This window comes from Mytilus trossulus, chromosome 5 (assembly GCF_036588685.1).
Source record: "Mytilus trossulus isolate FHL-02 chromosome 5, PNRI_Mtr1.1.1.hap1, whole genome shotgun sequence".
Lineage (NCBI taxonomy): Eukaryota > Metazoa > Mollusca > Bivalvia > Mytilida > Mytilidae > Mytilus > Mytilus trossulus.
This window is the reverse complement of record NC_086377.1, coordinates 33195520-33210088: the sequence shown is the minus strand read 5'-3', so window position 1 is coordinate 33210088 and position 14569 is coordinate 33195520. Positions and strand designations below refer to the sequence as shown.

Sequence of the window (14569 nt, the reverse complement as noted above, 5' to 3'; positions counted from 1 at the left end):
GGTATGTTTGTATTAGGCATTATTTTAACTAGTCTTGACAATTTCCAAAACACAAAAGAAAGTATGTCACATGCATTCATGTACATTTATAAGTACAAATGTATATCTTGTATTACATTGCCTTTTACAATGCACCAAGGTGTTGCGGCGTATTTATTTACCATAAAACAAATAGTGCCTCTGGCAATGTTGAACATACAATTGTTTAGCTTTTTTGTAATTGATATTATTATTATCAATTAGTACAATGAGGTACACCAAGTGGGGAGGCATATTCTATAATTATATTTATACTAGTACATGTAGGGCTCTTTGAGATTATCTTCTGTTCGTTTCGACAATTTCTCAATATGGTACAACAAAGATTGTGCATTAATCACTCACACTGAGGAAATTCTAAATTCTAGCATAGATATTTCAAAGCATATATTTTCATTTCAACAAACGCTCTGGTTATGACGAACAGGAGACATAATTTCGTGTTTTTTCTTCATTTAAATTGATTAATGCATTTCTTGTAATTGCAAAGCAAAAAGTGATTATTAATAATTAATATATAATGCGGTTAATTTCGACCACGGAAAGAAATCAAACATTTCAAAACCACAGGTCGCTAGAATTTTCAGTCGTGAATATCCGTTCTTCATATTCAGTATGTTATTCTGTCATTTTTGATAGCTTTCAATTTTTAAAACAAAGTATAGTAAATTTGAATGAACTAAATACTGTCTTCACATTAAGGTTAACTTCAAATATACAATACATGATAATTTACTTTGGGAAGGCGTTTTGTATTTTTTTCCCCTGGTGTTTCGGATATTTTTCTTGAAAATTTAAGTTCCTCATAAAGAAGTCGCCATATTTTGTATACATGAGCTAATGTACTATAATAACACAATGACCAAGTGAAAGTAGACAAATGACAAGTGATTTAACAAAGAATTTACATTTCAATTATCGATAACAAGACATTAATACAAAACAAATTATTGTTATTACTGTCAATCAAATTTTAAATTTTAAATGATTCATTTTGATTGTTATGATTTAAATCTAAAAATGAAAACATACAAAAGTTTGACATCGGGACATGCGTGTTGATGTCCCTACCTATTGGTGCCTCAATTCTAATATCATATATTAATTGCTATTAAGTAACCATTTAGTATGTGTACAGAATGTTCCTCTAACACGAAGTCCTGATAGATGCCCAGAAACATAAGTAAATGGATAGTCCCAAAATATAAACATGAACTGTCCATTAGTGTCCATATCAAAGGTCACCTAATGAGTGGAATACATCTTTAGGAACTCTATAATAAAAATATGGATTTAACACTGAACTTTATAAATTTTACATTAATATTGAACTTTTTACATTTAATATTTTTTATTAAACACGTAGAGAGTCGAGGAACAATGCTTGAACCGCCTCAGAGGTCAAGTTTGTGGCGTGTTCGACCTTGGAAAAAGGATAAAACGATTCCTAAAAATTTAGAGGATTATGGTTTGAATTGTGGTGGATTCTGGGTAAGTATTTGTTTTATCAATAGTTTCTTGTCATTGATATGGTTATATTTATGAATTAACTGTTTACAAATTTTTGAATTTTTTGAATACTAAAGGCTTTTCTACCTCATGCATAGATTACCTTAGCTGTATTTGGCCAAACCTTTAGGAATTTTGGTTCTCAATGCTCTTCAACTTCGTAATTTATTTGGCCTTTTAAACTTTTTTGGATTCGAGCGTCACTGATGAGTCTTTTGTAGACGAAACGCGCGTTTGGCGTATATACTAAATTTAGTCCTGGTATCTATGACGAGTTTATTTATAAGCAGATTAAAAAAAAAATTCTCATAAAATGATTAATTGTATACTCTCATTCAGATACAGTACAAACACACGATCATAACAAATAACTGTCATGATTTGACTTGAAGCTTGAATGTACCCAATATGGTTACTAGTTTAAACAAATAAATATTACTAAGGACAGGGTTTTACTATTAAGGCGGTACCCAACACCTTAACTAGAATTAATTTGGCTCGTTTAATTTTCATAAAAATTTGACGAAGAATTTACTTTGACCCTTTGACAAAAATATAAAAATTTTCAACAAATTTGAACCAACCGTTTTATCAGAAAAATTACACTGGTTATATAGCAGTTTGACAAACACTTATTTTGATCACCGAGAAGCTTAATATTCCCTTAAATACGTGTAGCTGACTTTACAGAGTTATCTCCCTGTAGTGTTAATTACCACATTAAGCCACATTATACGAACATGTTTTTTTCTTTTTCTAGGAAGCTAGTCAAACCGAAAAAGAAATTAAAATAAAAAGAGCATTTTCAATCTCTTTTATGTTTTATAAGTTACGTATTGTATTTTTTTTCTCTGGACCCCCCCCCCTTTTTTTTTCTCCTCCCCCTCTCTCCACACATACACACACATTTCTATTTCTCTCTTAAATTGATTTTAAATTACAAACTGACAATACTACATCAAGTAAGGGAAAGTTAACATTTGCAAAAAAAGTCTGTTCGGTTGTTTAACTGTTGCACCACTTTTCCAGGTAAGGGTGAGGGTTAAGATTCCCCAAACATGTTTGATGAAGGCAGATTCTTTACGTGGCTTTTTTTTAAAGTCAGGAGCCTTTATTAGTTGTTGGTTGATACTGTAAATCATGCTCGTTTTCGTTTGTTGTTTTGTACATAACTCACGACATTGGTTTTTCTCATTTAAAATGTTTGGCATTTTGTTATGTCGGGTAGGGCTTATGCTCATTGTTGAAGCCATATGTGCTAACATCTATCTCAGTTGGTCTGTATATGCTACATGTAACATCTTTGGTTTCTATTGTATCTTTGTCTCATCGGCAATCATTGTCAATCAAATCACATCTCCTATTTTTTTTATTATAATGACACGATGACATAAAGTTTTATTTAACTAGGAGTGGGAAATGTCTTGCTGTAATTAGAAATATGGACTTCAGTTTGTGTGTTGTTGGGTTGATGTCTGATAGACCTGTATCCCATATCCCAATGTCTGAATTTCAATCAGACCGGCATGTAAATTCATTACCCTTTATGAAGAAGTAATTACTAATGAAAAAAGACAAAAAATGTGTTTTTACTGTTATTATTATAGTAATATTCAAAGCATATACATGTACTGTCATAATTATTGTCATTTAACATGTATTATACAAATATAGAAAGTGTGTATTAAAATTAAAAGGTAATGTTCAATAATAAAATTATGACTTTTATAGATTCAACTATGACGGAAGTAGATTTTGTAGGAATCTGATTGACATGAGTCACTTAATTCGATAAAACCCAACCTCCACATAATAAAAATACTGGTGAACCACAACCTCATTTATTGAAAGTATTAATGTGATTTTTCTTATTAAGTTCGGGTGGTCATGAGTTTGGATTAAGACCGGGTCTTGAGCCGGGTCTTAATATATATACATGTATATGCAAGTCCGTCCCAATCTAAATATTAAGTTGATGCCATTTTAATCTCTTAACTACACAATGTATCTTATATCCTTTTGAAATATTTGTTAAAATTGAAACGAATATCATTTGTCAAATCAGCCATTTTGTAATTGCAGCGGCTGCATGGAATAAATAAAGGCCAGTGTGGCGTTTGCGGAGATCCGCATGATGCTGTGTCCCGCCAAAATGAGTCTGGTGGAAAATATGCAAATGGAATAATAGTGCGCAGATACAGACAACACAGGAAGTTTATAAATATAACACTCGATATTACTTCAAATATTGGTGGCCATTTTGAATTTCGATTATGTCCGCATAATAATGTGACTAAAGTTGTTACTCAAGAATGTTTAGATAGGAATAGATTAACAATAGAAGGTCATGGACTTAAGTTTATCCCAACAGATGAAAGAAAATACAAGTTAGCTTTAGTGATGCCAGATAATATTACGTGCAAGCAATGCGTGCTACAATGGAAATGGCGCGGAGGTTAGTTATTATATACTTATAACATTTAAAAAAGTATTTCTAGCTTGACTAGTACGTTAAAAAGATCAAAAATACAATAACACTGAACTCCGAAGAAAATTCAAAACGGAAAGTCCCTAATCGAATGGCAAAATCAAATAATAAAACACAACGAATGGATAACAACTGTCATATTCCTGACTTTGTACAGGCATTTTCAAATGTAGAAAATGAAATTCACTCAAATCAATTACACGTGAATCTCATGAGATTAAGATTTTCACCTCAAACGAGATTACACGTGAAACTCACGTGAAATCAGTTCATGCGAGCATTAATTTAGCCAAACGCATTTCTGCAGGTAATTTATACATGCACATGGCACTCATAGGCACCTCGAAACCTTTTATAGCTTATTATGAGGTATGAATTTTGCTAGCTGCTGAAGGCCGTACGATGACCACCTATATATGCTACTTTCTACGTCATTTGGTCTTTGATGGAGAGTTGTCTCATTAATATTCAATCATACCACATCTTCATAATGTAATACTATTGAAGTTTTTTTTTTTTTATATAACATGTTGTTAGAACTTTGTTACATACGGGACACACCAAGGGGACAACTCTTAAGTCAAGTTTAAGGTGGAACCTAAGTCACCTAACACTACAGGGAGATAACTCTGTAAAATCAGCTAAACGTAATTTTTCTGACAAAACGGTTGGTTCAAAAAATTTAAAATTTTTATATTTTTGTTAAAGGGTCAAAGTAAATACTTTGTCAAAATTTTATTAAACGAGCCAAATTAATTTTAGTGAAAGTGTTGGGTACCACCTTAACAGTTAAACTTAACTTTGAAAAACATAATTTGAATGATATAGGTTCTAGATTTCTTTTAATCATGTTAATTTATTATTATATATATATCTCAAAGTGTAGTCATCAGATATTTACTTTCATGTAGCAATGGATTTAAAGTAAATAACAAATAATGTAACAAAAATTACTCTGATTGATGATAATTGACATCTCGACAGTTAATTGTGTAAGTCGCGTTGACTTTGCTGATGATTTGATTAAAAACTGAATTTAAATTTGATATTTTTCATTTACGTATACAACTGTCAATGATAAAGATTTGACCTCTAAATACATCAAGTCATTGCTAATAACAAGACAACGAGGTACCCAAACTACCCCAAGAAGTAACCTCATAAGAGATAACGAAAATATTGTCTTTGGAGATTCGGTTTATATAAAACAGCAGTTGGATATATTATAGCGTGCTCGCTATATGCAGCCATTTCGCGTTTTTTAATACACGACCAGATAAAAATAAGACAACGAAACAAGGCGTTAAATTTGTTATTTAGCCATTTAGTGTTTTCGACGTACATGTATCAAAGACTCATCAAAGACGTTATCTTAAAATGACCGCATCAGGTCACCATTTTATGTTAGAAAGATAGTATTAACACAAAGGCACAGACAAAGAAAGATAGCAATTAAACCGGGAGATGGAAACACGTTTAGCGTTGTCGATTTATACCTGTAATTCAGTGGTTGTCGTTTTTTTTATGTGTTACATATTTGTTTTTCGTTCGGTTTTTTTTACATAAATAAGGCCGTTAGTTTTCTCGTTTGAATTTTTTTACGTACCGATTATCATGTTATCTGCATGTTGATATCGTAAAATATCAGCTGCGAGACATAATATGAAGCTTTTTGTCGAGTGAGCGTAGCGAACGAGATCAAAAAGTTTTCATATAATGTCAAGCAGCTGATATTTTACAATATCAATATGCAGATAATCTGATAATCGATTTATCGGGCTATATTTGCGTGTTTCGAAAGTGTTTTCTTTGTTTCGCCAGCACACAACAGATGAATTGATAAGTTCGGGTCAAAGTTATTAACGTCGGTTCAAACATTATGACGTCGCTGATATGTCCGAGTCAATGTTATTAAAGCCGGGTCAACGTATTTGACGTCACAAAGAAATGATACGGAATAATATTAAGAGCTGAACAGAGTGATATAGACAGTAGGACGACCGATAAGGAATAATATTAAAAGCTGAACAGAGTGATATAGACAGAGGGACGACCGATAAATTGTCTTATCGGGGCCTTTTATAGCTGACTATGCGGTATGGGCTTGTTGAAGGCCGTACGGTGACCCATAGTTGTTAATGTTTGTGTCATTTTAGTCTTGTTTGGATAGTTGTCTCATTGTCAATAATACCACATCTTCTTTTTTTATATTAGCTGTGGTGTAATCCTTGTTTAAGAGTTCATTTAGGAACATGGCTATTTAAAGATATGGACAGGAATAAAAGCACTTCCAAATAAAGAACCATTTTGTTTAATTTTATTCTTTTCCCTATAAAAATAAACTGTTTTATTATATTACAATGCTGAAGTCCTGGAAAAATATCTTGAGGGGTGTTAATCAGAAGGAATCATTTGATACATATTCAATCGTAAGACAGAAATATAGTTCTTCTTGTCACTATCTCTCTATAATTTCCATAAATGCTGATGAATAACGTAGCACCTTAAATGAAGACCCCCCCCCGGGTCAAGGCCCCATTGTAATCAGTTAAGAACCATTCTCGCTATATGGTTAAACAAAGTAGAATTTTCAGTTTACTCTTTATATTCAAACATATTTTGTAATGTACAATGAAGTTGAAAGCGTTTCAATGCAAGTTTGTATGATTTGTGAGTCTATAAATCAATTAAAACACAGGATTTAGATCAAGTTTCATAAGATTAAAATAAAAATTTTCGTACTTTAAGGTCTATAAACGGAAAATGTAGAACTTTAAAAAAAAATTAGGAAGATGTGATGAGATATCTTTCCACCAGATATCATTGAAAAAGACGTAAACAACAATAGGTCACAGTACAGCCTTCAACAATGAGCAAATTCCTTACCGCATAGTAAGGTATAATAAAAGGCCCCGAAAATACCAACGAAGTCTAGTAACGGACAAATCTATGTACCAAAAATAAAAAGAATGAAAAAATACAATGGGCGAAATACAAAATAAGATATTAAAAGTGAAGAACGACAATCACTCAAACTCAATAAAAAGATTAAGATCCTGACTTGGGCGGCGGAGTACATTTGAGCGCATTGATAGGACATATTAGCAAAAGAAATAGGACGTGTGAGCGCTAAAGTAAAACCCATTTGAGCGAAAGAAAGAATTTTAGCGAAAATTTAAATTGTCAAAGCCCATTTTAGCGAAATGTTTTTTTTTAACCCTTTTTAGTAAATAAATAATATATGTTAAATTAAAAAAATGTTTAATAGACTCGAAACAGCACAATGTCCATTAAAATACAGCACTAATAGACTCAAGACAGCACAACATAAAACAATATAAAACTTTGTAATTGAAATACAGCACTAAAAGTCTAAAAGGTTAAATCAAATGTTAAAAGTCTTGGGGAAGGTACATACAGAATATGACGGGGTTAACCTAAATATCGACCCCCTAACACGATACAGTACTTAGAGTAACCGTACTTATTTTACCATAAAAAATATAACAGCTATTTCGTATCTCTGGAATGTCATGCCAAAATTGTAAAAAAGTAAGTTAAAGAGATTGTATATATATCAATTGTACATTCATTAATGAGAATAGAATAGTCCATAATAATAAAAATAACATGTATTACTGATTAACAATATCATTAGTATATAACACAATGATGGATGTATTGTGGTATCAATGTTGTAAAAACAAACAAAAAACTCTGCCTTTTACGTGTACGCTATTGACGACCATATTAACCTCAACTTGAAACCCTCCAATATTGTTATTGAAAATTGCGGTTCGGAAGTGTTTTTTCAGAGATTATTAATATTTTGACATCGTTAATCATTTTTCTTTTCTCTATCGAATGCAATATACAAGAATAGAAAAACAACATATAAAAAGATAAAAATATAAGATAAATTGATAAACAACAGCATGTCAAAGACAAATTATTAAATAGGTCAACAGACAAATATAGTAGAGTTAAAACTAAGAATATGATTTGATTTTGATTTTTGGTGTTTAACGCCAATTTAAAGCACAGCATTTAACGCAACTTTTAAGCACCGCATTCAAAACAACACTTTTAAACCCCGCATTTAACACCATTGTTAAGCTCCGCATTCAAAACAACATTTTTAAGCACAGCATTTAGGCTATTTCCTGGTGGCGAGTTTTTATTGACGGAGGGAGCCAGAGAAAACCACCGACCTTCGAAAAAAAAAAAAAAACTTACAATCCGCGGCCTAATGAATTAAGATTGCAGTCCAGTGCATCTGTAACAGTAAATGAATTAAATGTTTCAGATTTAACATGGACATTTTTACCTAGGATTATTAATGACCTGGACTTAAATTCCTAGGTAAATTAGTCTGGGGACAAAAATTACTAACATCAGACTATATTTACTAGTAAAATTTGTAACCATGGACATTTTATACTAGGAATATGGGTCCGCCCGGACATATTTTACAAGGACAAATTTATCGCTTACACATCCACACGAGCTGGGTTCGAACTCGCAACCTCCGTGCTGATTGGCTAGTGAATTCAGTAGTAACTATTTAGACCACTCGACCACCGAGACCCCAATTGAAAATATGAACGGAGATCGTTATTTTTAGAACTTTAACTTGCAAATTTTGTTGCATTATATTCACAACAGAATTTTTCTGTTTTTTTTTTTTATGAAAAATAAACAGTTTTGTGTTACCTTCAAACTTATTCACTGTTGATCGCTGAAATATGTCATCATAAAATATGCAGTAAAAAAAAAGTAGAATGACAAGAGATTTTGACTTCGACAGATGAACACTACAGATTTCCAAATTTCTGTATTTTTTTATTTTCAAAAAAATGGTGACCCTACGACATTATCCACCTTATAAAACGTTTTAAGACTTATAATTTAATTCATATTGTTATGCCAAAACTACGTACTAATTCGTTAAATCACTTTTATGTTTGTACAATTAAACTGACTATTTTTTTAAGTTGACAGTCTATGTATTTATTATCACGAGGTAAATATTCTGCCATTACATATGGTTTAGCGAGTAAATATTACCAAGTCATCATAAAGAGAAAATTCAAAAGAATATTTTTTTCCAGATTAAACCTAATTCTTTTTAGAAAATACACAAAGTCTGCTTTAAACTTGAATTGGATGGCCTGACATACCTTCCGATTTTGATGGTTAGCGGAAGCAATCCGGCGCGAAACAGAGCCATAACACGTTTATATTGTCTAGGTATTAACAGTGAGACATGCGGTTCAATAGTTCGTTCATATTGAAAATGTCTATTTCGGTCCGTAGTTTATTACTATTTTATGTTGGGTATAGATTTGACCATCGATGTACAATGTATAAATCATGCAAGGGTTAATACATCTATAATTGGACTTTGGCTTTGAAGATCTTTGAATATTATCACGTGATTGTTGTCTGCCAATCAAAATTACCGAATCTTTATGATTCCTCCATGTAATCACGGTTATTGAATACTTCTATTTATTTATTTTATAGCATATAACTGGGGAAGATGTGATGATGGATATCAAGATGTCGGATGTGGAAATCAAGAAGAATATTACAATTGTGCTGATATAGCAATTCTGCCTTCAAAGAGAGGAAAACCTCCGAAAATACCGAAACCTATAAAAAATGTAACAATAATCGATGGACCGACTGAACACTGGAATACTATTATAAATAAAGATATTGTTAGGGATGAAACAAAAACTATACAGCCTTCTAGAAATGTCAAAACAATAACAATGAGTAAAGATGTCAATGACATTAAAACTATAGATAACATTCTCGACCAATCAAACATCGTTACTTCCAAAAATACAGATGATGTCACATCCGGAATTCCTGTATATTTGTATAAACCGGAAGTTAACACCATTCTCCCTCCAATAGATGTAACAATGATTCCTACTACGGTTCCCACTTGGATAGATACAATTCTTACCGATTTAGGAAAACCAGATCCCGCCCTTCCACCTATTGTCGTAGGCAACTTGAATGATTTTACTAAAGGTGTTATATCCGAGCCACTTTTACCGGATATTAAGAGCAATATATTTGACATCACATCTCCAAATGGTATATCTGGTGTGAGGCAAGACTTGGTTCAGTCCCCTGGTAATACTATCTTCAACAGAGCGCAGTGGATAGCAGGTACTTTATCGCCACCTCCTTCCGGCTTAGGAGCTTTGAATGCTTCCGGTGGTGGGAAAACGACGCTTATAAACACTGCTAATACTAATCAATCAATGCTTACAATGCATAATAAAACTATGCTTAATGCTACAGAAAACTCCCTTGGAATTCCTGTGACTATGGAAGATACTACACTTGACCCTTTAAGTATTAACAGGAACATGAATATGTTGAGAGACATGTTTTATGGTGCAATGGCTTCTGGGGCCGATGTTGATTTAGATACTCTGTTGCCGCTGCAATTTTTCCCTTTTGATGTCTTTTCACGCAATACACAGTCATTTGGAGATCTAACCGACCAGTTTCTACAAAGCGTGTATGCTCTTAACAGTCAGAAACAAGCTAATGCTTCTAATGAGATGAGAAATAACGAATTAAACATGAAGCAAACAAATGTTAACTCTAATACTTCTACAGTCAGAATTGAAAACAGCATAAATGTAACGCCAAAACCAACCTCCACAATGGTAAAAGTTCCTGAAACATTAACCGACAAGCCAAACAACAATAACGTCTCTGTGTCACAATTAAAAGACATATCTGTGCAAACAGATATCACAACTGTTAATACTCCGGTCTTAAACCAGCCGATAATTGACCCTCCGACAACCAAATATATGAGCATAAATGTCATGCATTCAACAACAGCAAGTCCTATGATACACCAACAGCTGATTGACCCTCCAACTACTGCTGGTCAGATTGTAGATTTCATGCCACAAACGACAACCAATGCATGGCATGAAGCTCTGTTAAGAATGAACACTTTACTAAATAATCTTAACAGTCAATTGGATACGATGGCATACGATCCAAATGGTGGAATTCAACACATCAATAATTTAATGAATGAATTGCACCATAAAACATCTGTTGGGGCAACAGGAGAAATAACCAACCAGTCTCATAGAGGAACCGGAAGTCCAATAGCATTACCACTTGTTAGCGGTAATGGACAAGGTTTGGTGGCTCAAAATGCTTTACAAAAAGGTATACATTCGTTAGAGCATGTATAGAAAGGTTAAGTAAAAATGATTATGATAAAGTGGTAAAGGATGTCATTTGAATGCTCATTATTAAACTTATCTGCACCAACACCACGATTACTAGTTGACACTAATTAACGATTGCACACATTTTATTGAGTGAAACATTCAATGGGTGTTGTTTCTGTGACATATTCTCCATTTTCATTTTTCAATTTAAAAAATGAGAAAAAAGCACGACAAATAGTATTTAAATAAATAACGTTTCAGTAAATATCATGTAGACATTGAATCTTATAAAGAATGGGCAACATTGCCGATAATAATGTGTTATCATATTAAGTACCTACTAACTAATACGTAAATCATGTTGAGAATTTAAGAGCTGGTACTAGCATTTTGTTTCTACAAATAAAAACCTCCCATACTCAATATTCTTTACTGCTGTAAATAAATTGTAGCCTCTTTGCATAAAAGTCACCAAGCCTGAATATGGCATTCAGTGAATCTAGTGCAAAAACAAACTCCTTGTAGCTTTTATATTTTAAGACAATGCATTCAGCATAGATTATATAAAGGAAAAAGTAAAATCACAAAAATACTGAACTGAGAGAGGAAAATCAATTCGGACAGTCCATAATCACATGGCAAAATCAAATAACAAAACGCATCAAAAACGAATGGACAAGAACTGTCATATTCCTGACTTGGTACAGGCATTTTCAAATGTAGAAAATGATGAATTAAACCTGGTTCTGTAGCGCTAACCTTCTCACTTTAATGACAGTCTCATCAAATTCCGTTATATTTACATTGATGCACAATAAATAAAATAGTCAAAATACAAAACCTAATTGAAGATCAAATTGTTTAGGTCTAAAGACCACCAACATTAAGTTTGTTTATTTGCTTGGAAGACAATGAACTTTATATAACATTTGTGTTGATGATACCTTTGTGTATGTCTCTGCTATATAATAGTTACAATAGTTATTTCTTACTAATCGGAATAAAAGCACAGAAAATTTAATGGATAACTGAAAACCCAAGCTGTATGACTATTGTTTATATCTACTTAATTCTTGGTTAATAAGTAAACCGAACTTCATGTAATATTGAAACTTTAAAAACGTTCAACTATACTATTATTAAAATTTGCTGTTACAAAATATTAGAAATTATTATAAATTTAGGAATGTATCTCCCTCATGCAAAGCTCTGATTCCTTTAACGGATTTGGCTATACTTTTTGGACTTTTTTGATTATAACTCTTCATCTATAATGTTTGGATTTCAAATATTTTGGCCACGAGCATCACTGAAGAGACATGTATTGTCGAAATGCGCATCTGGTGCAAGAAAATTGGTACCGTTAATTTTATTATGTAAAGCTGGAAGGTTAGTTTCGTATCAATAATCGGTAAAGTGGAATTGCAAAGTTGAAAATAGTATATACACTGTATATGTTTTCTCATTTCAGATGGCATTGTAGTTTCTGATGTAGGTAGTTTACGTATGCAAAACCCTGGAGTCCTATATGTTGAACGTCCTTCAAAAGATATAGCATCGTCATGGGATAAATTGTCACAAGTGCCATTAGGATTTGTAGATAATACAATAAATCAGAATATAAATGTTCAACTAAATAAGATACCCGGAAGTCAGGGAAATAAACCAATTGTTATTTCAGATCCGAAAACAAACTTTTCGTTTAAGAGATTAGATGCTAGAAATGTTGATGTTCTAGGAATAGCAGTTGATGCTCCAACGGTTGCCAATGAAAATTCTATTATGAGCCAACCTAAGATTAACGTATTGAATTCACCAGAAATATTTCGAAAACAGAATTTTGTTGTCAGTGAACCTAGAAACCAACCAATGTCAGATGTTGCCTTGCCTAAATTAAACAAAAGAGACGCAGAAGAACCTAACTCAAATAATATCCCAGTAAATGTTAAATTAGTCGGAGGCACAAGCACACAAGATAAAATTGTAAATGCGCGAATTCTTGACCGATTGTTAAAGGGATTGGACAGTGGTATTGGAATTTCCAATACAGTGCATGCGCAAAATACACAAGGAGTTAATAAAAATGCATCACCTGACATCAAAACTTCATTTACAGCTGACAACAGTATTAATTCAACCGGAACTAGATCTAACCCTTTGGAATCGATGTATAAAAAGAAGCAATCGAACAAATCAAACAGCGTCAATGTCTGGAAGCAATTCTCCAAAAAATTAAATCCAACAGAAATATCGAATTACATAAATTCAGCTTTAAACCCTACACAGAAAAATGGCAAGTCAAAACAGTTTAATGTTTGGAACCTGGTCAATAAAAAAAATCAACCAATATCACCTACTGTAAACACTTATTCTGTGGATTCGTCGTTTGATTCAATAATCAATAATGGCTTATGGGTTTATCCTGAAACCACTCCGGGAAAAAGAACAACACCAAGTCCAATTTTAGGAGGGGTGACGAACAGTATGTTGGACCTCATGTCAGGTTTATGGAACTCTCAAACCACTGCTTATCCTTTGTATCAAGCAAATACAATTGTTTGAATTGGTTTACCCTCAGAAAAAGTTAACTACCTTTTTTTCTATTTCATTTAACATCAACATTTCTTTCAGTAAGTAAACTGTTGTTTAGCTTATATTATTGTTATATTTCTCTACTTATTTACTTCATAAAAAAAATAGTTTAAATTCATACTACTTTTTTTCTAGTTTATTTAACATCAACATTTCTTTCAGTTGTTTAGCTTATACTATTGTTATATTTCTCTCCTTATTAACTTTATAAAAAATAGTTTAAATTTATACAGCAATAGTTTGTTTTTCTCCTTTTAATTAATACAAAAACCAATGTAAGTGATCTTGAATTATATTGGTTAAGGCAGAAGGATGTTTTGAATAGAAAGAAAAAATGTAAATCCAGCTGTATAATACTGTGGATTCATTTATTTTCGTGGGTATCAATTTTCGTGGATTACTGAAAATATGCATTTTTATGGATATCTAATTTCGTGGTTTTGCAAATCTCTATAAAAGCCTATTGAAAATATATAATTTGTTGAACATTTGAATTTGTGGTTTACCTGTACCCACGAAACCCACGAAAATTGGTCTCTAACGAATAATAATGAATCCACAGTGGTACAATATTGCAATTATTAAGAAAAAACATTTGACATAATCACAAAACCAATAACATTTATTATGTATACAAGTTTATATTTACGATATATGACTTATTATGTATCGAAATACTTGCTAAACATTTTTTATATTAAAAGATGGCGTTAATTTA

At 32.2% G+C, this 14569-nt stretch overlaps 1 protein-coding gene across 1 annotated transcript; it reads left to right on the top strand.

Annotated features, from left to right (window-relative positions):
* The first annotated feature begins 1142 nt into the window (after positions 1 to 1142).
* LOC134718773 (uncharacterized) lies at positions 1143 to 14569 on the top strand. The gene is made up of 4 exons (XM_063581490.1): positions 1143 to 1530; positions 3631 to 4003; positions 9563 to 11254; positions 12731 to 14569. The coding sequence occupies exons 1-4, from the start codon at positions 1327 to 1329 to the stop codon at positions 13819 to 13821; spliced, it is 3360 nt and encodes a 1119-aa protein (XP_063437560.1). The 5' UTR covers positions 1143 to 1326; the 3' UTR covers positions 13822 to 14569.

Bases quoted from the DNA above. Each gene is read 5' to 3' on its own strand.
- LOC134718773 (XM_063581490.1), top strand. From the start codon at position 1,327: ATGGATTTAACACTGAACTTTATAAATTTTACATTAATATTGAACTTT. The intron at 1,531-3,630 runs GTAAGTATTTGT...TTGTAATTGCAG, and splicing joins TGAATTGTGGTGGATTCTGG to CGGCTGCATGGAATAAATAA. The intron at 11,255-12,730 runs GTATACATTCGT...TTCTCATTTCAG, and splicing joins TCAAAATGCTTTACAAAAAG to ATGGCATTGTAGTTTCTGAT.